The 24,909-nt window shown below is 40.7% G+C and overlaps 1 protein-coding gene across 10 annotated transcripts in view; it reads right to left on the bottom strand.

Annotated features, from left to right (window-relative positions):
* COMMD10 (COMM domain containing 10) overlaps window positions 6,989-24,909 on the bottom strand; it is a 205,867-nt gene continuing 187,946 nt past the window's right edge. For 2 of the 10 annotated variants that reach the window (XM_021079267.1, XM_021079305.1), the window contains one exon: window positions 11,657-15,802. In XM_021079267.1, coding sequence (XP_020934926.1) covers window positions 15,740-15,802 — 63 coding nt within the window. In that variant the 3' untranslated portion in view covers window positions 11,657-15,739. 10 annotated transcript variants of the gene reach the window in all.

Genomic DNA, 24,909 nt, shown 5'->3' with positions numbered 1-24,909 from the left:
TATCAGCTGTGGAAAGAGAGCTCAGAAATATAGCTTTAGTCATTGATGCATCTGTCTTGCCCAAACCCCTGGTACATTTCACAGCGATCTGATTCTCTGTACTCACCAGCAGGACAGTCCCTTACATTAGCAGGATATAAATATGCCATAGAGACCTGGCCTGGGTGCCTAGAAAACACTTTTTCAGCTCCTGGACTATGGGAGGGAGCTACCCTACAGAGTCTAGAGACAGGCACCACAGTTTGTATGTTGCCAGATCCCCAGTAGCTCATCCAGTGCCAGACCCACAGTAAGCGCATTGGCTTAACAAATGCCTGCTGAATTGACTTGAATTTATTGGAGGTCTTTGGAGTAAAGTTCAGTGACTTCACCCCAATTCTCCAAGGACATATTTTTCCTACTTCCTGTCACGCATACGGGTAAAACCTATAATTCCTGGCTGGGAGTCCTTTAGGCTTATGTATGCAGATGAACAGTGGCTATATAGCTACCAGGATCTTCAAGGACTTTATACATACAAAGCAGGAACTCCAATTATTTTCGATCCTTGTGTAAGATTCAAATTCCTGCTGGAATGCACATAAATTGTGTTCCTGGGCTCAGGCCGCATCTGCTTTCCACTGAGTGGGCAATATATACTAATCAAAGTTCACCCACTCAGAGGATTTCCTGCTGGTGTCTTACAAGGTATCTTGAGTGGGACCATTCTACTATAGCTGACCGATCCAGTATTTGCACTTGCCATTACAGCATGCAAAATCGTCTGTAGGTGGGCCTGAATTTTAATTTTCCCTCTCAGGTAGCTGTTGCAGGGAACTTTCCATGAGGCTTCCTGGATGTGGTGGGCTCTGGCCTCATAAACCTAACTTCCATCCAGTAATGGAATGCTTCTTTGCTTACTCACCATTACAGACACAGTAGATAGTATTCATGGAGGAGGGTGGTTTGATCATATGGTCACTTAGCAGTCAATGTGCAAAATCCAGTAAAGCAACCTGACCCCCTTGCTGTACAGTGGGAAAAAAAAAAAAAATCCACTAAAGCACCGTAAAGAGCCAGGAGTAAGGTTTCAAAGGATAATGGTTTTGCTCCAAAACCTTAAAGGTCTCACCAGAGAGATGATACAATACTCCAAGTTGCTGCAGATACCATAAGCCCTAGTGGAATCTGCTGGGTCACTAGCACCAGTGCCTGGACCCACTGAGGAGCCTCTTCTTTCCTCAAGAGCTATTCAAAGCTCACAGCTTTTTTAGCACATGACACATGGAGGCCAGGTTATCCAGTAAGTAGAATAAGTACATGCTTAGGGAGAGAAAGAGACAGAGGAAGAGAAGGCTACTAATGGATTCACCTTCTAAGCACTTCCCTTGCTATTTTGAAATCAGAAAATTTAGAAAGCAATTCTTAACTTTAACAAACATACTAATTGTGCCCTTTCATAAAACTGGAATTTTAGGAGGTCCCGTCATGGCTCAGTGGTTAATGAACCTGACTAGCATCCATGAGGACGCAGGTTCGATCCTTGGTCTTGCTCAGTGGGTTAAGGATCTGGCATTGCCATGAGCTGTGTGGAGGTCGCAGACATGGCTCGGATCCCACATTGCTGTGACTGTGGTGTAGGCCTGCAGCTGCAGCTCCGATTCAACTCCTACCCTGGGAACCTCCATATGCCTTTGGTGTGGTCCTAAAAAGACAAAAGACAGGAAAAAAAAGAAACCTTGGAATTTTATTCTGGATTACTTAGTGGGAAAGCAAAATCTTCTCAGTATTTAGGTCATCTAAAAGTCTTCACCAGGTAGTTACTGAATGCGCCAAAGCGGCCTTAATACGGAGAAACATTTTATTTGTAACACATCCAGATAAGCCCCCCAAGCATCAAGTCCCCTCTTTGATGGATGGGGATGCAAGACTCAGCAACTTATTTGGCAGCTACCCGAGGGCTAACCAGATTTCCATGTATTTAACTGAGGTGAAAACTCCCTATGTTTTCATGCATGTAGCTCTTTCCCACTGACATGTGCATCTTCTCAATTTTTTAAGCTGTAAGCAGCCTAGTTGAAGGTTCATAAATTCTCTCCAAATTACTCCAATGGACAGGTATTTTCTGTGGGTAGCAACATGGGAGAAAAAGTCTGGGAGTCACTGAGGTAAGTAATGTATGATAACAGCAATGCTTGGTAAAGACTTCCGCACATTTCCTTAGGGGCTCCATTTAATTTTGCCCTAGCATGCTCTTCTCAGGGAAAATTATGTATTTCTAAAAACACGTTCTGATTAAATTGTTACAATTTTGGAGAAAACTCATTAATAGTAGGTAATCTAATTCCTAAGGAAAGCCTAAGCCCTGGGCCTTTTTATCCATCACCATTCAGTGGGGACAGCCACCAAGTATAAAGCACAGGAAGAGGTAATCCAACTGTAGAAATTTTGTCCCTATAACTTAATGCTTTTTAATGATGGAACATGTCACTTAGGACAAAGGCCATCTTAACTATACTCCCTAAAACCTCTAGTCACATAGCTCTGTGTTTTGGACTCCAAGTGTCCTGCCACTGGACTGAAAAGCCAGAGGGTGGGGCGCATCACTTTATCTCTAAGTCCCCAGGACAGTGTCTAGAACCACAATGTTTATAGAATCCTTAATCAATTCATAAACATTTGGCCTTTTTTTGTCCTGGGATTCACTTCCTGGATCTTTAAGGCGGTGGCTCAGCTTTCAGTTTCATCTTTTCAGTTATTTCACCAGCCTCGACAGACAAAGGGTTTTTTTTTTTTTTTGTGCGTGTGCTTTTTAGGGCCACCCATATCAGTGGGTTAAGGATCCAGCATTGCCATGAGCTGTGTGGAGGTCGCAGACATGGTACTTGGAAGTTCCCAGGAGAGGGGTCGAATTGGAGTTGTAGCTGCTGGTCTACACCACTGCCACAGCAATGCATGATCCAAGTTACATCTGTGACCTACACTACAGCCACAGCAATGGGAGCTCCAATGATGCATTATTTTCAAAAATCAAAATGATTGCAAAACTCACATGATAAATAAAATATCAAAATTTTAAATAACGATAAGATCAGTCATAGTACCAGTCTGACCTGCATTGGCACCAGAAGCAAATGAAAAACTCAGCAGTTTTTTGTTCATCATGGACACATGATGTCTCTTCACACTGTATAAAGAGAAAGTAATGATCAAACCCAGACTCATGTATGACACAAGTGTTAGAACCGTCATGCAGGAATTTTATTTATTTTTTAATTTAATTTTATTTTTTGCTGTTTAAGTCCACACCTGTAGCATATGGAAGTTCCCAGGCTGGGGCTTGAATCAGAGCTACAGCTGCCCAGCTTACATCACAGGCACAGCAATGCCAGATCTGAGCTGCGTCTGCAACCTATACCACAGCTGATGGCAACACTGGATCTTTAGCCCATTAAACAAGGCCAAGGATTGAACCCTCATCCACATGGATCGAACCCTCATCCTCATGGATCTTCGCCAGGTTTGTTACTGCTGAGCCACAATGGGAACTCCCCAGACAGGAATTTTAAAACAACTATGATGGGAGTTCCCACTGTGGTGCAGTGGGTTAAGAATCTGACTGCAGCAGCTTGGGTTGCAGAGACGTGGGATTGATGCCTGGCCCAGTGCAGGGGGTTAAAGGATCTGGCATTGCTGCAGCTGTGGCAGATATCCCAGCTGTAGCTTGGATTCAGTCCCTGGCCCAGGAACTTCCATGTGCTGTGGGTGTGGCCATAAAAAGAGACCAAAAAAAAAAAAAAAAAAAGAAAATGTGATAAACTCGACCTCTCATATGCTGCCATTGAGAATGTAAACTCTGGAAAATGGTTTGGCAGTTTCTTTAAAAAAAAAAAATACCCAGCAAAGGCACTCTGGACATTCATTCTACAGAAATGAAGTCTCCCATGTACACAAAAGATCTGTACAAGATTGCTCATAGCAGCTTTATTTGTAACAGCCTCAAACTGGAGACAACCAAAATGGTCCTCAGTAGGTGAATAGTTGAACTACAGTACATCTATAATATGGAATACTACTCAGCCATAAAGAGAAATGAACTATCATTACAACCACTTGGATGGTTTTCGAGGACATTATGCTGAATGGGAAAAAAAAAACCTTAAAAGGTCACATACTGCATGGTTCCATTTATATAACATTCTCAAAAATGACAAAAATACAGAGATGGAAAACAGATTACTGAAGGTTAGGGATGATGGTGGGGCTGAAAACTATAAAAGGGGTAATAGTGCTATATCTTGATTGTGGTGGTCATTACAGAAATCTACACAAAGAATAATGCACACACATTGTAACAATGTTAAATTTTTATATTATATGACTTTATAAGATGTAATTATTGGAGGAACCTGGGTGAAGGGTACCCGGGACTTCCCTGTACTATGTTTGCAACTTCCCATGAATCTATAATTGTCTCAAAAGAAAAAGTTTTAAAAAAATCATAAAAAAACAAGACAATAGCAAATCTAGAACATACATCAAAGAGCTGTAGGACACTATTAAATAGTCTGCTGTTCAAAATGAGAATCCATCAAGAGGAAGAGAATGGGTCAAAATAAATACTTGAAAAAATTATGGCAGGATTTTCCAAAATTAATGACAGACACCAACCCAGATCCAAGAAGCTCAAAGGACACAAAGCAAGATTAAAACAAAAACAAAAAGCCAAAAACCTAGGCATCTACCGTCAAACTGCTGAAAGGCAAAGACCAAAGAGAAAATCTTGAAAGCCCCCAGAGGGAAAAAGACACATTATCAATAAGGGAAGAAGGATAAGAATTAGAGTCAATGTCTTATCAGTAACCATGCAAGAAGGAAGACAATGGAGTAAGATCTTAAATGGGCTGAAAGAGAAAACTATCAACATAAAATGCTCTATGAATTGAGCATTATATACTAATTGTATATGATATGCAGTGACAAAGTTGGGGTTGTCCCAGAAATGTACATTTAGTTGAACATTTTAAAGAAAAAAAAAAAAAAAGGAGTCCTGCTCGTGGCTCAGCTGTTAATGAACTCAACTGGCATCCAAGATAATGTGGGTTTGGAGTTCCCGTCATGGCTCAGTGGTTAACGAATCTGAATGGGAACCATGAGGTTGCAGGTTTGATCCCTGCCCTTGCTCAGTGGGTTAAGGATCTGGCATTGCCATGAGCTGTGGTGTGGGTCGCAGATGTGGCTCGGATCCTGCATTGCTGTGGCTCTGGCGTAGGCCGGTGGCTACAGCTCTGATTCGACCCCTAGCCTGGGAACCTCCATATGCCGCGGGAGAGGCCAAAGAAAAGGCAAAAAGACAAAAAAAAAAAAAAGAGGATGTGGGTTTGATCCCTGGCCTTTCTCAGTGGGTTAAGGATCCAGCATTGCCATGAGCTGTGGTGTAGGTTGCAGACATGGCTCAGAGCTGGCATTGCTGTGGCTGGAAACTTCAGACCCCTAGCCTGGAAACTTCCACATCCTTCAGGTGCAGCCTTTAAAAAAAGCATAAAAGCTATGACTATAAAATTTTGAAAAGGAAATATAGGAGAAAATATTTGTAAATTTGAATATGGCAAAAATTTCTTCACAGAAAGCACAAACCATAATAGAAAAAGACTGGTAAGAGAAGACTTTTTCAAAATTAAGCTCTTTTTGGAAGGGAAGCCACTGAAAGGGAGAAAATTTTTGCAGTAACTATATCTGACAAAAGGAACTGTTTCCAGAATAATGCAAAGAACAGTTATTAAGAAGACAACATAATTTAAAAAATGAACAAAATATTTGAAAGTATGATTCTCAAAAGAAGATATATGAATGGCCAACACATACAGGAAGAATTGCTCAATATCTTTAGTCATGTGAGAATGCCTAGAAAAGTTAAATTAGAAAGACTGGTAGGAGTTTTCCATCGTGGCTCAGTGGTTAATGAATCTGACTAAGAACCATGAGGTTGCGGGTTCGATCCCTGCCCTTGCTCAGTGGGTTAAGGATCCCGCGTTGCCGTGAGCTGTGGTGTAGGTTGCAGACGCGGCTCGGATCCCGCGTTGCTGTGGCTCTGGCGTAGGCCGGTGGCTACAGCTCCGACTCGACCCCTAGCCTGGGAACCTCCATATGCCATGGCAGCGCCCCTAGAAAAGGCAATAAGACAAACAAAACAAAACAAAAAACCGCAGAAAGACTGACAAGACCAAGTATTTGTGACAATATGAATCAATGACATCTGCCTAGATGGATGGTGGGAATGTAACATGGTACAGTTATTTTGGGAAAAAATTTGGAAATTTCTTATTAACAAACATTTTCCATACAATGCATTAGTTTCTAGGCATTTCCACTAGAAGAATGAAAACATGTGCCCTGCCAAACACAGACACAAATGTCCATAGCAACTTTACTCAGAAAAGCTCCCAAACCAAAATAATCCCAAATTCCATCATCAGATAAACATTTTGTAGCATATCCATACAGCAGAATACTCTTCAGGAGTAAAGAAGAACAAATTTTGGATACATACAACAACATGGATAAATCTAAAATATATGCTGAACAAAAGAAGCCAGACACGGAAGAGCACATACTGTATGGTTTCCACTTACGTGAAATTCTAGGAGAGGCAAAACTAATCTATAACGACAGAAAAGAAATCAATGGTTTCCTGGAACCAAAAAAGTCTTGACTGCCAAAGAACATGCAGGGTCTTTGGGTATAATGGAAATGTTCTATATCTTAACTGTAATGGGGGTACATTTGTACATACATTTGTCAAACTTACTGAATTGCACAATTAAGATGAGTGTATTTTATTGTATGTAAATTGAATCTCAACAAATTTGACTACGAATAAAAAATAAATCCTAGTTTTTATTATTTTAAAAAATTTTTAGGGCTTTATCCATGACATACGGAAGTTCCTGGGCCAGGGACTGAATCGGAGCCACAGCTGTGACTTACACTGTAGCTGCAGCAACACTGGATCCTTTAACCCACTGTGCCAGCCTAGGAATGGAACTTGCACCTCCACAGTGACCAGAGCTGCTGCAGTCTGATTCTTAACCTCTTGTGCCATGGTGAGAAGGCCGTAAATCCTAGTTATTTTTATATTTGGTTTTCAGACAACTGGATTTCAGCATCCAGGATGGTGCATTGCAGTGAAACAAGCTATGCCATTCTAAGGCCTGAGTTCTAGCCAGCTGCTAGCCCAGAGGCCTGGGAATGCCTTCCTCTCAAACTCAATGACATCCCATGTCTAGACGGCCACCATTCTGAATGTCCCTGTTTACAGAATCCTGCTCTTGGTGTTAAGAGAGGGTGAGGGAGTCTTGGTTAATAAAGAGGTGCCATGAAGAGCTGTTGTAGTCCCAGAGTCTGGCACAGTACCTCTTCTATGGATAAATAAGACAAAATAAGAGTACAGGCATACTTCACTTTATTGCACTTTGCTTCACAGATACTGTGGTGTTTTTGCAATTGAAGGTTTATGGCAACCCTGGGTTAAGCAAGCCTATTGGTGTCATTTTTCCAACAGTGTTATTTTTAAATTAAGGTGTGTACACTGTTTTTTAGACATAATGCTAATGCCTATTTAATACACTACAGTAGAGTGTGAACATAACTTTTATATGCACTGGGAAACCAAAAAGATTTGTGTGATTCACTTTATTCTGATATTCATTTTATTGTGGTGCCCTGGAAATGAACTCACAGCATCTCTGAGGTATGCCTGTATTCCCAAAGGAAACCTTAGATCTCTTCAGCAGCACACAGGCAAAGACTGAGAGAGTCAGAGGTGAAGAGAGGGAGCAAAAACAGTGGCCTTGAAGAAAACCATCAGGCCAGGAGATGCCTCAATACCGGCTCTTAGAGCAAGTCCAGTCTATGAAGCACACAAGCCAACCACTTGCAAATCATGGCAGTGAATGTTCTCACTGATTTCACTGGCCTAGGTAAACAGAGCCACCCTCACTGGAGCAATTCCCTAGTGAGGGACATTTTATTTCCTGTGCACCTCTAATTCACAATAAGCTGCATCTCCAGCCAGGGCTAGTCTGCAAGGTGCAAGCTTCATCACTGTTACTCCTTGCAGAGAATCTGGCCTGTTTCAGGATACTCCCAGGCAGGCCTATTTTCACTGGACCCATGTGTCTCTTGCTTCCCACCACAGAGGTGTATGCACATCCCAGATCATTTAATCAGCATGGGCTCCTTTTCAGTGACAGCCAGCAAAGACAGTCTAAATGTGGCTTGACCTAACTCACACAGTTCTTGCTACTTCCACAGAGGCTCATATGTGACCCATCGGTTAATGAAAATGAATGACACACAGTGTGTCACATATGTCCATACATTCAATGTAGTACGCAGGCGATAAATCATGCTTTGGGGGAAGCTCCAGAAGACTATGTGGAACAGGCTCTGTTGGCTCTCTCACATATAATGCAAGATCTCATGCCTTTAGTTCCTGGACAAATATCTGATCAGAAATAGCAAAATGTCCTGCTAAGTAAACCAACATGATAAAGGAAAATCATTAGGCCAAATTAAGCAGCAGATGTGGGAGTAAAGCAGAAGCTTTATGTGGGGGGTAAGACCACCTATGAGAAACCAGTGATGTTTTGAAGAGGGAAGGACAAGCAATATTTTGCTTTGCCACCTGAAGACTAGGATGCTTGTGGGCTAACAGGTGGCTAATTACCTTGAGGGGAGATAAACTCCAAATTCAACGTATTTGACAAACCACTGTTGCTTTCCCAAAGGTAATAGCAGTAGACGGGGAATTTCTTGGATCCCCCAAACAGACCATTTTGAACTACCAGGTAAGGAACAACATTTTGGAAGTTATCTCCCCCATTTCCCGAGACGGCAATTTGTATCACAACTTCCCACCTCACTTGAAGAGGCAGTGCAATGTAATGGTAAGGGTTTGGATTGAGGATCACAAGACGCGTTTTCCGCTCCTGGCTCCACCAAGAAGGGGCCCCCTGACTTTAGGTGAGTCACTTATCTTCTCCGATCCTCACAAGTCATTAGACCACTCAGTATTTCCCTAGTTTCTTCTGGGTCTTTCCATGTTGTTTCTGTTCGGTCTTCCAGAATGTTCCTTAGCTTGCCTTCTAGGAGCAACCATTTGCTCGGCCTCCCAGTTGAGGGTCAATGCTGCTGTCTGACCTGCCATTGGGGCCAATGCTGCAGCTCCCAAATGACATTTGCTCATTTTCAATGAACAGATGAGTGAATAACTCCATGCATAAATAAATTCCTGGTTCCTTCCTGTATGTTGGCTCCCTCTGTGGGCTGCCATTACTTCCATCAAACAGGGTGTTAAAATGAACTTGAGCTGTGCTCAGTTAGTCTGTCCTTATTCAGGACCTTCTGTGTGTCAAGCATCAAAGTAGGCAGGTGCTTAGAGGGATCAAAGACATATGACAAGATCTGGCCCATAAAGAACTTTACATCCTTTACCTTGTCTGTGACTCCACATCAAGAGGTGGTGAGTATATCAGTCAGGGTCTGAGCAGGAGACAGAAACCATACAGTGATTAAATAGGGGAAATTTCACATAAAGAACTATGAAGTTATGGTAGAACAGTAACTCTGATATAAGAGAACTTTATAGAGTACTTTAGACTTGAGGAAAAGCCCTAGGGAGAATAAAATGGAAGAGTATGCCCGTCCACAAGGCTGGGGTTCATACCTGGTTAGAGAAGATCACTGAATCCATTGGATGGAGGAGAAGTTTGTCTGTTTTCCCAGGCAGGGCTGGTCTACAGTCACTCGGAGAGCAGGAAACAGCTGTCCAGGAAGTAAGTAAGCTGCAGCCCGTGACCAGATGTGTACAGCTGCAGAGGGAGTGTCATTGTTCCCAGGAAGCTTGGCATCCCCAGTGTCCCTGTCAGATTGGCCAACCTGAGGGGCAGGGGGTATGTGAGCAGAGAGGATCAGGGCACACGTGAGTCACAGCCAGAGGGCAGTTGAGTGGGCAGAGAGTGCGCGGTACCGTGGGGGGAGATTATGGCAGAGTGTTCACCAGGTGAGGCCAGGACTGCAAGGTTGCCCAAGATCTGTGTGCTCTGGAGCTACAGCTGGGGTAGATACCACAGATATCCTTGAAACCATACCAGTGACCAACAAGTGGCAGTGGGACCCGCAGAAGCCTCTTCCTTCTGTATTGTCCCTCCCCAGGGCTTGCCACCGAGAAAGCTTAACACGGTGTGCTCGCTGTAAAGGAGAAGAGCTCCAAGGGATTCTGACCATTGTGGCAGAGCAGGAATTGAAGGGAACATTCAGAGCTGAGAGGCAAAAACCGTTAGCAAAAGAGCCCTCAACCAGGCATCAGAAATCCTGAGTGCAACCTGTGCAATCGCAGCCATGTGACTTAGGTGTCTCCGTTTCAAGTCGTTCATCTATAAAATGGAAATTATACTTGTCCAATTTATGAAATAAGAATACTATGAGGATCGATAGGATTAGGAGGACAAAGGGCTGTAAACCGTCAAGTGCTGCGCATTTCCAAGGGGCACTGCTGTTAGCTGTTTTTGGCATTACATGGGCTGCCCCACCAAGCTGGGTGATGTTCCCCCTAGGAGTAAAGCCAAAGAGACGAGACCGTGTCTTCATTTCTAGCACTGACCACACTAAGTGGCAAAAGTACGCAGTTAATTAGTCTTTGTTGCCAAAATTATACTCTTGTATTTATTTATTTCTGGCTGTACCTGTGGCATGCAAAAGTTCCCAGGACTAGAGATTGAACCTGAGTCACAGCAGTGACAATGCTGGATCCCTAACTGCTAGGCCACCAGGGAACTCCCTCTTTTACTTACTTATTGACAGTCTGATTCAGTGAGGGGCTGAAGTGGACCAAGTGAAATGAAGGTAAGGCTGTGTCTGACCAAGCAAAGACCAACCAGATCTCCACAGAAGTAGTCCACACTGATATTTCCCCATCTTTCTTCTTAATGCCAGAAAGCTGCTGGAGAGAGAGCTTCTTTGCCTTGTGATCAGCCTCTTCTTGAGGCCCTGGGATAATAAATGCCTTTATGGTAGAAGCAACTCAAGGTGGTTTCAGGAGGACCTCACTTGCTGCCCTATTAAATAGTTTGTAGATAAATAAATGTATAAATGAATGAAAATAAGCAAACAGAGGTGCCCAGCTAAAGTCTTGCCCAGAATCCTATCTGAATGGTAATCATAGGGTTACCAAAATGAATTTTTTTGTAAATATAACACCTTTAAAAACACATACACACAGGAGTACCCATTGTGGCTCAGGAGGTTAAGAATCCAGCTAGTAGCTATGAGGATGCAGGTTCCATCCCTGGCCTCGCTCAGTGGGTTAAGGATCTGGTGTTGCTGTGAGCTGTGGTGTAGGTCACAGATGTGGCTCAGATCTGGTGTGGCTGTGGCATAGGCCAGCAGGTGCAGCTCCAGTATGACCTCTAGCCTGGGAACTTCCATGTGCCACAGGTGTGGTCATAAAAAATAAACAAATAATTAAAAAAATTAAAACAACAACAACACACACACAGACAAACCTTTGGCCATTCCTTTCTCTATTACTCTCTCTTCCTTAAAAAAAAATATTACATTTTACATTTATGTAAAAAATATTACATATTACATTTATATATATAAAAAGCAGCTGCTAAGTTATTCATTTATTTATTATATTTTTGCAGCAGAAATGTCACAGTAGATGACATGAGAGCTCTGTCTGGCATCTTGGGTCCTGCTATTTGAGGTCTGAAGGGTATCTCTGCATAAATGGTAAGCTCCTGGTGGTCTGTGGCTCTCACTCTGCCCATCCTGGGTCTGCAGTGGATCCATGCAGGGAGGAAGATGGGAACAAGCTGGGAACAGCTGGAAGGGACAAAAACTGAGGACATGATGACTGGTCTGGGGGAGAAGCATCCTGCCATCTGGCTTCCCTTCCCCACAATGGCAGTCCGGAAGAAGCAGAAAGAAGTAAGCAAGTTTAATTATTTTGAACATACCCTGGGACTTCTCAGAGCCCCCTGCAAGGAGGGAAAATGTCACATACTCTTTAAAGCTAAACATCATTAATTAGATTTTTTTTTTTTTTGGTCCTGCCTATAACACATTTTGTGGATGAAGTTCAGCCAATGAGCACTTTCATAGATTTGAGCAAGGTAGTGTTTAATTGTTGGAAGCAGAAACAACTTGGCATCGCAAAATCAAGTTGCTCTGCTTTTGATATGCAACACACTGGTATGGGTTAAATACTTCAGGGTGAAACTACCATATGGAAGAAGTCTTAAATTCAGTCGTTCTCATGCCTGAAGCAAATTCTGTGGGTTTCGTAAGATGTGAATCAGTTCTACCGGCCGATAACTACACACATTTAGAAAAGGAAGCACAAAGGCAGCCCTGAAGTACTTCGGACATCTGTTACTGGAGCATATGGGGCTAACTTGATCAGTCAGTAAACATCTCATCCTCTCTTCTCAGTTTCCTACCTAGTTGTCTGCATTGTAAATGCTTAGTCTGGAAAGAGAGGAGCCCTGTTTTCAATTGTTCTTTTCCTTCCACAAAGTCAACGAACGGTCAAAAGACAGAATCATGTCAGGCTATCAAAGGTACATTCCATCCCTGTTCAGCTTCATAGGGAGCTGGTGGGAGCAGCTGAAGTTCAAGTTCTCAGAAATGTAGAGGAAGGTGCATGTGAGGTGAATTTCCATCCTTCCGGTGACCTGGTCTCACTGGTCTGTTGCAGCCTTTGAAATTGACTCAGCAATGTCTCCCCTCTGTTTTCAGAGAAGTGGAGATTTTGCTTATCAGGAATGGGGTCCTCAGACAAAGTCAGTCATTGATTTTTAAAGCCTCCTTCTCTTACTCCCGCCCATTTGAGAGTTGAGAGGTAAGAATGATGACTCTGGTATTTTTGTCCATAGTCTCTACACATGTTCACCACTGAAAAGTAAGACACATTTGCTATTATTTATAGAGGACAGAGGGGAAATTGTGAGTGCATTTAATGGCACTTGACTAGAAAACCCCCAAATCTTGTGTTGCCTGTCACTCTTCAACAATTGACATTCCCAAGGAAGCTACATACAGAAAGGATGATAGCAGTTGAGAAACAAAGTAACACTTTATTATTACCTTTCCCTTCTTCCTTACACATCTCAGCTTCAGCTCAAATTCTGGACCATCACTCATCCCTGCCAGCCACATGGCACAGAACTAAAGTGCTGATGCTTTGCTGAGGCAGAGAAAGATGACTAGGCCCTCTTTCCCAACTCATGCAGTGAAAGCAGGAAGTTCGAGGGAGGATCACCATGCATGAAAGTCTTTTTATAGCACTCTGCCCATCCGTAAACATCAATCAATCAATATTTTATAACTGACCAAAAGGAATGGCTGAGCATTCTCCCTTACGAGATGGGGGGAGCTGGAAAGGGAGACAACACAAAGAAAGCAGAGGAACAGAAACATTTCTTTCCCTGTAAAACATTCACCCTCTCCCCACAAACATGTTCTATTTGAAAGCCTATACAGAGACGCTTATGAAATAGAGGTGGCTTCTTTAGTAAAGCAAAACACATAAAATTTAGTCTTAGGAAGCTGATGGAAAGGGGAATAATTATTTAATTATAGGAGGATTGTCTTCTAAAAAAAATGATTCTATAGAAAGAAAAATCTGATTTTTCGAGGTGTCACCTTTTTAAGTCAATAGTTTTGTAATCCTGGATCCCCCAGCATAAACTATAAAGCTAAATCTAAGAATAAAAATTTAATTGTGACTATGCTGATTACAAATGTAACTGAATATGAAACCTAAAAAGAAGAGATCCTAAAGTATAAAGGCATTTATAGGAATGCATTTTTTGTTTTTTCAGGGTCACACCCCATGGCATATGGAAGTTCCCAGGCTAGGGGTTGAATCGGAGCTACAGCTACCAGGCTATGCCACAGCCACAGCAAGGCAGGATCCGAACCTTGTCTGCAACCTACACCACATCTCATGGCAATGCTGGATCCTTAACCCACTGAGCAAGGCCAGGGATCAAACCCGCATCCTCATGGATCTTAGTCGGGTTCATTAAGCACTGAGCCACAACAGAAACTCCCAAGGAATGAATTTATGGACCCAAAGAAAATAATCCAGGAAAATGAAAGATGGGAGGAGGGGTTCCTGGAGCCTGCAGAGGAAAGCACAGCACTGTAAAATCAGAACATGTGAGCAAATTCTCATTGAGTACCTGAAGCAATAACACAACACAGGGCAGTCACACTCTGCTGACCCATCGGCTCAGGGACTCCATCAACACATCTAAGTCTGCCCAGCGGAACTTTCTAAGACCGCTGAGCCAAACCTACCAGGGAGGATAATAGCACACCTAGAAGAGGTGGCCACTCCCAGAGTCCCTCAAGCCTGCTGAGTGAGGAACAACTGTGTTGAGTAATTTTCAAGTCCAGAAAGCTGATGCACCCAAACTGGATGACGAGTTATTACTATTCGAGTTATTTTAGATCACACAAGTAAGGTACAGAACACGCTTTTACAGTAAACTCTGACAGAGAGGATCTTTACTGCCATGAGGTGGAAGTTAGATGTTATAAATCATCATTTATATCAAAAACAAACTGATCTCTCACAGTGGACTCTACATCTTAACACAGTCCTAAGAGCTCCTGCTGTGGAGCAGTGGGTTAAGGCCCAGGTGTTTCTACAGCTGTGGCTTAGATTCAGTCCCTGGCCTGAGCACTTCCATATGCCATGGGAGTGGCTGAAAAAGGAAAAAATAAAAAAAAAAATAAAAATATACAGTCTTGGTAACCTAGTGAAAATTTTAATTTTAATTTAAAATACTAACTCAATTTTAATTTAAAAGTGTTATTGAACAGTTTTCTGCATGGCTCTCTGCATCTTGCTTGCATTCTGCATTACGCGTGTGAACTTTTTCAGATTTTTATCCAGCCTGTATGTTTGGGATAACTTGGAACAATCTGTGTCATCGTCAAACTACCCACATCAGTGAGAAAGCCTTGTTGTGGGCAGTGTGTATCTGTGTGCCTTGATTAATCAAGACCACTTCTTCAACAGGAAACTGAAATCTGGGTAATGAGCTCATGAAATCTATACATACTTAACATACATCTCAACGTTAGAATGTTGCAGCTATCTTTCTGGAGCACTCCATTTGACCCTGTCGCATTAGCACCTCTGAGTTTGGTAGGAACGTAAGTTTTTTCGGTGTTTGCGGCATTAGTACCAGAAGCATGTCTAGGTCAAGTTTGCGATCACCATAAATCTCCTCACGGCAGTGGGAGAACTTGCTCTAGCATTCTGGAGGGGAGAAATCTGGTTCTCTAGCAGGTGACCAGGCTTTTAATCAGTGTACGTGCCACTCCTGCTTGGTGAATGAAAGGATCGGTGACCTGAGGCGATCCTCCCCAGAAGAGAGGTGGCTGTTACCTGGTGGTGGTGGTGGTGGGGTTTACCAATGCATTTGGCGATAGCCATTTGAAATGTACTCTTGTAAATCTGAGGTTTCTGATGGTTTTGCCTGTATTTAAGAATTCAGAGGGCAATGTGCAAATAGGAGAGATGGAGAGAGAAAAAGAAAAAAAAATACTAATGTATTCCATTAACTCATTCAGTCAATATTTCTTAAATACCCTGATGTTCACAAGACTACTTACATCAGCATGTAAGAGAGCGAGAGGCTGGACGGCAGAGTCGAGCACGTGGCCTGGGATGTATGAGTCACTCCTTTCTCCAGTCATTTGGAAAATTACTGTGCTCTATCGCCAAAGCATAACTGCGTTCCTGGAGAGGGAGAAATGCTGAAGCCTCCTGTGTGGAAGTGTTAGAGCAGCCTGTTTCTGGGGACAGCTCTTTGCTCTGTTCTTAGGTAGTCTGGCTGAACCTGTAAGAAGTACGTGAACTGCATACCAGAAACATAAAGAAAGCCTGGCTCCCTCAGAAGCAAGGAGACATGGGGGAAAGACTTAAGGCATCACGGAGCTCCAGGCCTCTCAGCAAGTCCACGTTTATTAAAGATGAGGAAAACCTTATTATTGACTTTTCCTTAAACAACCCAAGAAGGATGGATTATGCTCTTTTAAACTCAGTATCAGAAATAAATGCAACTATTAACTTATTGTTAACTGCTTTCCCCTTCTTCCCTTTACCTAGATTTCTTTAAAAAAAATATTTTAAGAAACCAAGCCATTTATAGAATGAGATTCTCATAGTCTCATTAAAAGATGCTAAAAATGACTGAACTCTGGTTTTATATTATACATTCATTATTTTTCCTGCCGTGGAGATTAAAACAGCTTCTCTCATCCTGTAGCAACCTCTTCCTTACAGATTTATAGCCTGGATTTGCTTCAACGTTTTTCTCTTTGCTAAATATTTCTTTAGAAATAAAAACTAATAAATGTCTACTTCAAATAAAACAAATAAGGCAAGCTATGAAAACTGCCATCACATGGATTTAGATCATAGGTCTCCTCTCAGCAAGTTCAACCTTACACTTCAGAGAAGTGAAAGACCTTTAAAAAGATTCAAGAGTAGGTATGACGGGGGAGGGAGAAGGGAGGGGAGAAGGAAGCAATGATAAGACCCTTGAAATTCTGCAAAATTATAAATGCCATTAAGCTTTACTATCAAATCCCTCAAATTAATGTGTTCCTAATTTTAGCCTTAAATGAGGCTGGTATATTGAGCAGAACTATTTGCATAATGATGACAAAAATCAAAGTTTTAGGGAAGCCAAATTGACTCATTTGAAACTCAAATTCTAATTTCTGAGCACCTTCTGACTAATGAGCCTGAACAAGTCAGAACTGTCCTGGCCCTCTTCTTCAACAGTGGAGAAGAGATTATATAAAGATTGTGGGGGAAATCCACAATGTATACCTATGGTTCTATGGTTTCCTTCCCAAGGAGCCACACTGGTGGAGGGGGTGCATATATCTTCTCAGTGGCTCTGAGAATGTAGCCTGAAGTGGCAGGACACAAGCACAAAGTGTTTTTGCAGTTTCCCATTTTCTCTTTTAACATTTATATGTATTTTCAACTATACTTCAAAATATTTACCTCTCTTTATAAATATGCATGCTCCAAATTACTGGCTAATTAAAATCATGTCACCCCCATATTAGAGTACAGAACAAGCTGCTGTATTAAAAAGATACCGAATATAGTTACTAAAAAACATGTTTTATTTCTCATGTAAGGGTCTGGAAGCAGTAGTTTTTCAAGGTCATATCAGCAGTACTGCTGCCTGAGGACATTCACGGACCGGACTTCCTTCCATCTTGTTGCTCTTTACCCCTTAAGGGATTATTATCCTTCTCTGGTCAAAGCTGACTTAGTTTTAGTTCCCATTGTGGCTCAGCGGGTTATGAACCTGACTAGCATCCATGAGGATGTGGGTTTGATTCCTGGTATCACTCAGTGGGTTAAGGATCCAGCGTTGCTGTGGCTGTGGTGTAGGTTGCAGATACAGCTTGGATCCCATGTTGCTGTGTGTGGCATAGGCCGGCAAGCTGCAGCTCCTATTCAACCCCTACCCCAGGAACTTCCATATGCCGCAGGTGTGGCCCTAAAAAGCAAAAAAAAAAAGGTGACTTAGCTTCAAATTTGTTTCAGTCACAGAAAGGGCAAAGGAAAGTGAAGATGGATATAATTTCCACTCACATTTCAAAGGTGAGACCTAGTCATATGGCTGCAGTAGACACAGAGCATGGAAAAATCTAATTTCCAATTGGATGGCCAGGTGGCTGGCAAAATTTAAACGGATGCTACAGAAACATACACCAAACCCATCTTATGGATTTATGTATCCCCTCTCAACTGCTATATTCCTCTAGGGAGGCCCTAGGAAAGCACGTGTAAGGAATGAGTCTGCAAATGTTTCATGTAAAGAGCCAGGCAGTAAATATTTCAGGCTTTCTGGGTATATGCTCTCTGTTGCAACCATTTAACTCTGTGCAAAAGCAGCCACAGACTAGACTATATGACTAAAAGAAAGAGCATGGCTATTGTTTTAGATATTACAACATAACAAAGTACTATAAAGTAAGAAGTTTAAATCAACAAACATTTATTATCTCACAATCACCATGGGTCAGGAGTCTGGGTCCTTCATGTAGGATCGCACAAGGCTATAATCAGTCAGCTGGACTGCGTTCTCCTCTGGAGGCTTGACTGGGAAGGAATTCACTTCCAAACTCACGCAGGTCATTCTCACATTTATTTCCTTGTGACCAGGGAGCTGAGGGCTCAGGGCCTCAGTTTCCTGGTGGCTACTGGTTGCCCTCAGCACCTGGAGGTCACCCTAGTTCCTTTCCTGGTGGTTCCAACCACAGCCCACTTACAACATGGCAGCTTGCTTCTTTGCCAAGAAGAGAGGAAGTGTTTAGAGTGAGTTTGGTGGCAGAACAGAATTTTACATAATGTAACACAGTCAGTCACAGGAGTGACGTCCCATTACATTTGCACATCTGATTGGTTAGAAGCAAGTTCAGAGGTGCTGCCCACATTCAAAAGGCAGGGATGATTGGGAGTCTGTCCACGAGAGCTGTGTTCCAATAAAACTTTAGAAAAACAAGTGGAGGCTGGATTTGGCCCATAGGCCATGGCTTGTAGATCCCTGGTACAATAGATAGATAAGACATAGAAGCCACTGCTAAAGTAAAAAGAGATAAAAATACATGAAATAAAGTTAGAAAAAAAAAAAAAAAGAACCTTCAGAGCAAGAAGAGCCATGTAGAAATACAATCACAGAAAAAATGTATTACTGATTCTGGTCCTATCTCAAAATACATCTATTACCTTGCTCATAAAAAATGAAGGGAGATTCCACCACACAAAAAAAATTAAGGGAGTTCCCATTGTGGCTCAGTGAGTTAAGAATCTGACCAGTATCCATGAGGATGTGGGTTCGATCCCTGGTTTTGCTCAGTGGTTTAAGGATCTGGCCATAGGGTGCACTGTAGATCACAGATATGGCTTGAACCTGGACTTGCTGTGGCTGTGGTGTAGGCTGACAGCTGCAGCTCTGATTCAGCCCCTAACCTGGGAACTTGCATATATTGCAGGTGCAGCCGTAAAAAGAAAAAAAAAAACACTTAAAAATTAAAAATAACTAAAAATGAAAAATGGGATAGATGGACATTAAGCTCAAATTAAGTTACCATAAAATGAGTTTTTATAAACTCTAACTAAACTCAAGTAAAAGGGCTTCATAGCAAGCTTTCTCCAATTTTGACTTTAATCCAAACCTTTTCTGGAATGATTTCAACAGAAAGCCCAATCATTTCTTTAGTGATTATGAAAATGACAGCTAACACTAATGCTATTATTGCAAATTAGTAATTATGCTAAATGTTTAATACAAATTATCTCATTTAATCTTCAGAATGCTCCCATGTAATTCAGGTTATTATTATTCCCATTGCAAAGATGAGGAAACTGAGCTTTAGCAAATTTAGTAACACAAAAAGCAGGAGAACTAGAATATGACTCTTTGGTCTGTCCTGAAGGTGCAGACACTTAAATTTTATTTGAAGTGTAATGGGAAGTCTTTGAAGGGTCTGAAGCAGGGAGATGGTATAATTCATACGAATAATGTTTAAAAAATATTAGCTCTATGTAGAGAATGGACTGAAGGGGGGGTAGAGGAAGTGGGGCAGTCTGGGGCAAAGATGACTGTAGCTTGGAAAAGGTAATGGCCTTGGGATAGATTTGCAATATATTTTGCTGGTAGACGTGACAGGCTACCTCTAACTGAAAAGCACTTCACTATTCCCTGTTCACAACACTCTGGCCACAATGATCTTTGGTTCCTGAAATGTTCTAAGCCTTTTCCAGACTCTGGAATTTTGCATGAGCCATTCTATCCAGAGTGCTTTGTACTCCATTCTGCTATTGCTTCATCCCAACTCATCCTACAGGACCCTCAGCTCAAATACCACTTCCTCAGAGTCTTTCTTTGATGGCCCCTCTAAGATTGGTCCTACGTTTTATTTTCTCCTAAGAGAACCTAATTATTTTTCATTCCATATTTTTTCACAATTTATTACACTTTTTTCTTTTCTTTTGTTTTGCTTTTTGGAGCCGCACTTGCAGCATATGGAAGTTCCCAGGCTAGGGGTTAAATTGGAGGTACAGCTGCCAGCCTACACCACAGCCACAGGGACTTGGCAGGATTGAACCCGCATTCTCATGGACACTAGTCAGATTGCATCACAAGCCACGTCTGCAAACTACACCACAGCTCATGGCAGAATTGAACCCCCATCCTCATGGATGGATACTAGTCAGACTGCATCACAATAGGAACTCCACATTTTGGTTGTTTTTTTAACTGACTGTATAATATATTACACTTCAAGAAGCCAGGAACTATATTAGTTTTGCTCATGACTGTTAGCATAGTACCTAGTGTACACACAGTTCCTGGAACCATAGGCATCACTGAATATTTGTGAAGGAAATAAATGTCTGACTTCAATGCCCTTACACTAAATACTGTACAACCGTACTTCAAATTTGCAGATTTTAGAAGAGATCTTCCTCTTCAATCTGTCCGGAATTATCAACATAACATACCCCAAGGCATTAGCGATGCTTCAATCTCCCTCAACACTCTTCCCCAAACCCATTCCCAGATTAAAAAGAATGACATGAACAGGAGGAGGAAGGGGCTGATGATGTTGGCTTGGGGCAGGCGAATTCTCATTCATGGTTGGTGAAAGTATAAACTGATGTGAACCTTTGGGAAAACAATTTATCAATATGCAAAACAGCCTTAAAATAAATGCACACAGATAAAAACATACACAGACAAGGGTATTTTAATTTACATGAAGCATGTGAAAAGATACAAAACAAATGTTTCCGACTAGTTAGGGAGGTGCTTCTGGGGAGTGAGATAGCAAAAGAGACTTCTTAACTGTTTTTTTTTAAATAGGCAATTTTATTTTTATAATACAATCACATTAGAAATAAAAATAGAAAGCAAATCTTCATAGTTTTGGCATAATAATCCCAATTCTAGCAATCTATATTAATAAAATAAGACATGCGGTCTAGGTTTATTTATAATGATATTCCCAGCGTATTCTTTAGCATGTTAAGAAACTGGAAATAATCTAAATGCCCCAAAATAGACTGGTTGACTAAATAAAGTGTAGTAGCTCATTTAAATGAAGGACAATTTAATATATGTCAAAATTATGTTTTATACAATAAGGGCAAGAAAAATCCTTATGTTACAATGTTACAGAAGCAAAGCAAAGTGTGAAACTATATTTATTGCATTAATCCAATTTGTTATGTAAGAAGGAAAAAAAGGAGAAAGACATATGAATGGAAAAAACAAAAAACAAAAAACAACTTTCAATAAAATCTACCAAAATGTCATTAATGGCCATTTCTAGATGATGAGATTCTACAATTTTAGGTTATTCCTTCACGGTTTTTTTTTTTTTTTTGGTATTTCCTAACTAAAAACAATCATATTTTCTAACAGAAGAATTGCAAACATTATTTGTAATGCTCCTTTCTAGCAAGTAATTTATTTTTATTCAATCCTTTTGATAAGCAACTTGCAATACATGTTAATGTACTAAGAGAATAGGTTTCAGTTCCCACTTATTGCCCCACCCATCTTACTTCTCTGAAAAAGTAACACACATTTAATAATCCTTGGGAATGATACTTTTTTTTGACTTGTGTATTGTAACAATGGTGATACCTTAAGAAATAAAATTATTGACAATAAATGTATTTCAGGATGGGAGTTCCTGCTACGGCACAGCAGAAACAAATCTGAGGTTGTGGGTTCCATCCCTGGCCTCCTAGCCTGGGAATCTCCACAGGCTGTAGGTGCGGCCCTAAAAAGAAAAAAAAGAAAAAAAAAAAAAAAGAAAAGAAAGAAAAGAAAAAAACTATATTTCAAGAATAATTATGTTCTTAGTTGGAATTAAACCTACTGCTTACTGGTCCTTTCTGCAATGCCTTTGGTCAGACTTTCCTGAACTATACTGATGGAGAGAAAACAATTTATCACTATTTTAAGCTACTTAATAAGAAATTTTGCTTGGAAGTGTCACATTTAATTTAGATATCTATACTGGGAGTTAAGTTGGCCATTAAACCAATGAAAACTTCTGTCTATCCATATGGTCTCTGTCAGGAAGGCCTAATAAATTCAACTTGAAATGAGGCATGTTTATTTGTATATAAGAAATCAGCTGAAAGAGTATTTACCAAAACGTTTATAGTGGTCATGTGGTTACCTCTGGGGACCAGCAGAACAGAATATAAAAATTTAAGACGGACCACACAGCTACATATCGAAACAAATCCCATTCTAAACATGTCTTCTAGATATCCTATCAGTGGAAGTTTGAGTTTAAAAACTTTTCAAGTCTACCAACTATGGACAGCCACTGTAATATTTACTTTCTGAAATAATCCAAATTCCTAAGCCTTCTAAACAACAATATATAAGCACATATAAAATAAGTAAGTGCATACATTCCATATACTGAACATATATCTGGGAGTCATTTAACATTCCTATTACTCAGAAACCTCATATAAGAAATGTGACTTAAATTCAGTGACTCCGTTTAACTATAGGGTATGTCTGAAATCCAATTCTTTCATGTGAAGTCATATTTGTATCTCTGTTATTCTCTCTCTCTCATTTTCTCTCTCCCTTCCCCTCCTATCTCTCCTGTCCTCTCCCACCATGTCTGTCTTTCTCTCTAGAAAAAAAATGTAGTACAGACATTTCATTCATAAAAATTCAAGTGATATTATTTTCTGTAGGCAACCATACTCATATTTATATACATCCACAGAATAAAATGCTGTGCACTTCAGTTCAAATAATTCTGAGACAAAAAATCTTATTGAGTGAAATTAATTAACATATTCATAGAAAGAGAATGTAAAAAGTATGTTTTAGAATTTTAAGGATATTTGTTTGGCACTCATTACAATTATTTTTTACTCATTATGTGGATCTGTCTCCCATGCTATGAAATTAATAATTAATCATTATTAATTTGCAGTACAAAGAAAAGCACACAAACCCCCAAACTGTTACTAAATCATTAAATGTAGAGAAAAATCTAAAGTGCACAGAGATGCTCACACTGGAACTGAATGATATGCTAGTACTAGTTCTATTTAAAATGTCCTCCCTGTATTATTTCCCAAGAAAATATACTCACTGTATTAAAGAAAAAAAATCATAATGTACTTAATTGCATGTGGCTACTTATTTTTATCAATGTAATCACTAAAGTTCCCTGTTTTAAAATATACAGTATACTTTGTATCCATGGACCCTCCTTGATACCTACAAGTATCATCAAGTATGTAAAAAATAAACGGGTCAGGCAATAAAACAAAAACAGGACAGTAATAACCACATGATATTCACAGCTATTTTCTTTAACGCAGAAGTGTTCTTAACCATTACTTGCTGTTGGCTCTCAGAACAAGAGAATGCATATTGGAACCTGAGCACTCAGAACAGTGATCTTCCTTGGCGGTTATTTGTCTACAAAGCAGTAAGCTGTATAATTTACAAGAAGAAAGCTAGTGAATCCTTCAGAAAACACAACCTGGCAGTTTATCTTCAATGCAAAATAATGAGGTGGCAGGAGTGTGACAGAGAAACCAGTCTTCAAGAACATCATGTAAGGGAATCCAGCTGTGCTTGTATGGTCTCTAGCTATTTACAAAGACCAAAAAAAAAAAAAAAAAAAAAAAAAAAAGAAGAAGAAAAAGAGAGAGAGAGGGAGAGAGAAAAAGTTGGTGAGGCGAGAGAAATTCATATGAAGTGTTGTTTAGAAACATGTAAATGAAGGAAAAAATGGTGGTGGCAACCATGCATTTTAAAGCCACTCACATAGCAATAAATATACCACTCAGAAAAATTTTCTTTTTATGCAAATATATTAAAATTCAAGCTTGTTAAGTTTTCACATTTGTAAAGAAAGATTTCTAAATATTCTGTTTGAAATGCACCCAGCTGTTTGATTTTAAATGATCGCTACACAAGATTTTTAAAGGGCGGGATAGTGGGGGTTAGAGGGAGAAGTATGTTTCCCTGGATGACAAAATCTGTTCTTAAAAGGAAACATGAAATATCCTTAAAGATAAATCTTTAAAGGTCTGGTATCTTCTTTTTCCCTTGGACCCAGGAATTGAAACATTTAACATCACCTTATCTAAAGTGCCAGTGTGGCTAGATACCACGCGTTGATGCTTTACATTAAAGCAACAATCCTGGAGTTCCCCTTGTGGCTCAGCAGTAACAAACACGACTAGTATCCAGGAGGATGCTAGTCAGATCCCTGGCCTCAATCAGTGGGTTAAGAATCAGTGTTGTGGTGACCTGTGGTATAGGCCACAGATGAGGTTCAGATCTGGCATTGCTGTGGCTGTGGCGCAGGCAGGCAGTTATAGATCCGATTGAACCCTAGCCTGGAAACTTCCATATGCCACAGGTACAGCCCTAAAAAGACAAATTAATTAATTAATTAATTAAAAAAGCAACAATCCTATTGCTTTAATTAAAATCATATCCATTTTCTTCCTCATTTAGTTTGTCAGATTCTCATCTTGGCAATGATTTCTACTGTGAAACATAAGGTGTTTACAAGGATAGTTTAAAGAACTTAGCTCCACAACAGTGCATTTAAAAATAAGAATTCAGGGAGTTCCCATCGTGGCTCACTGGTTAACGAATCCGACTAGGAACCATGAGGTTGCGGGTTCAATCCCTGGCCTTGCTCAGTGGGTTAAGGATCCGGCGTTGCCATGAGCTGTAGCGTAGGTTGCAGACGCAGCTCAGATCCCGTGTTGCTGTGGCTCTGTGTAGGCTGGTGCCTACAGCT

Source organism: Sus scrofa, chromosome 2 (assembly GCF_000003025.6).
Source record: "Sus scrofa isolate TJ Tabasco breed Duroc chromosome 2, Sscrofa11.1, whole genome shotgun sequence".
NCBI lineage: Eukaryota > Metazoa > Chordata > Mammalia > Artiodactyla > Suidae > Sus > Sus scrofa.
Note: the sequence above shows the minus strand (reverse complement) of the source record. Positions and strands in the feature narration are given on the sequence as shown.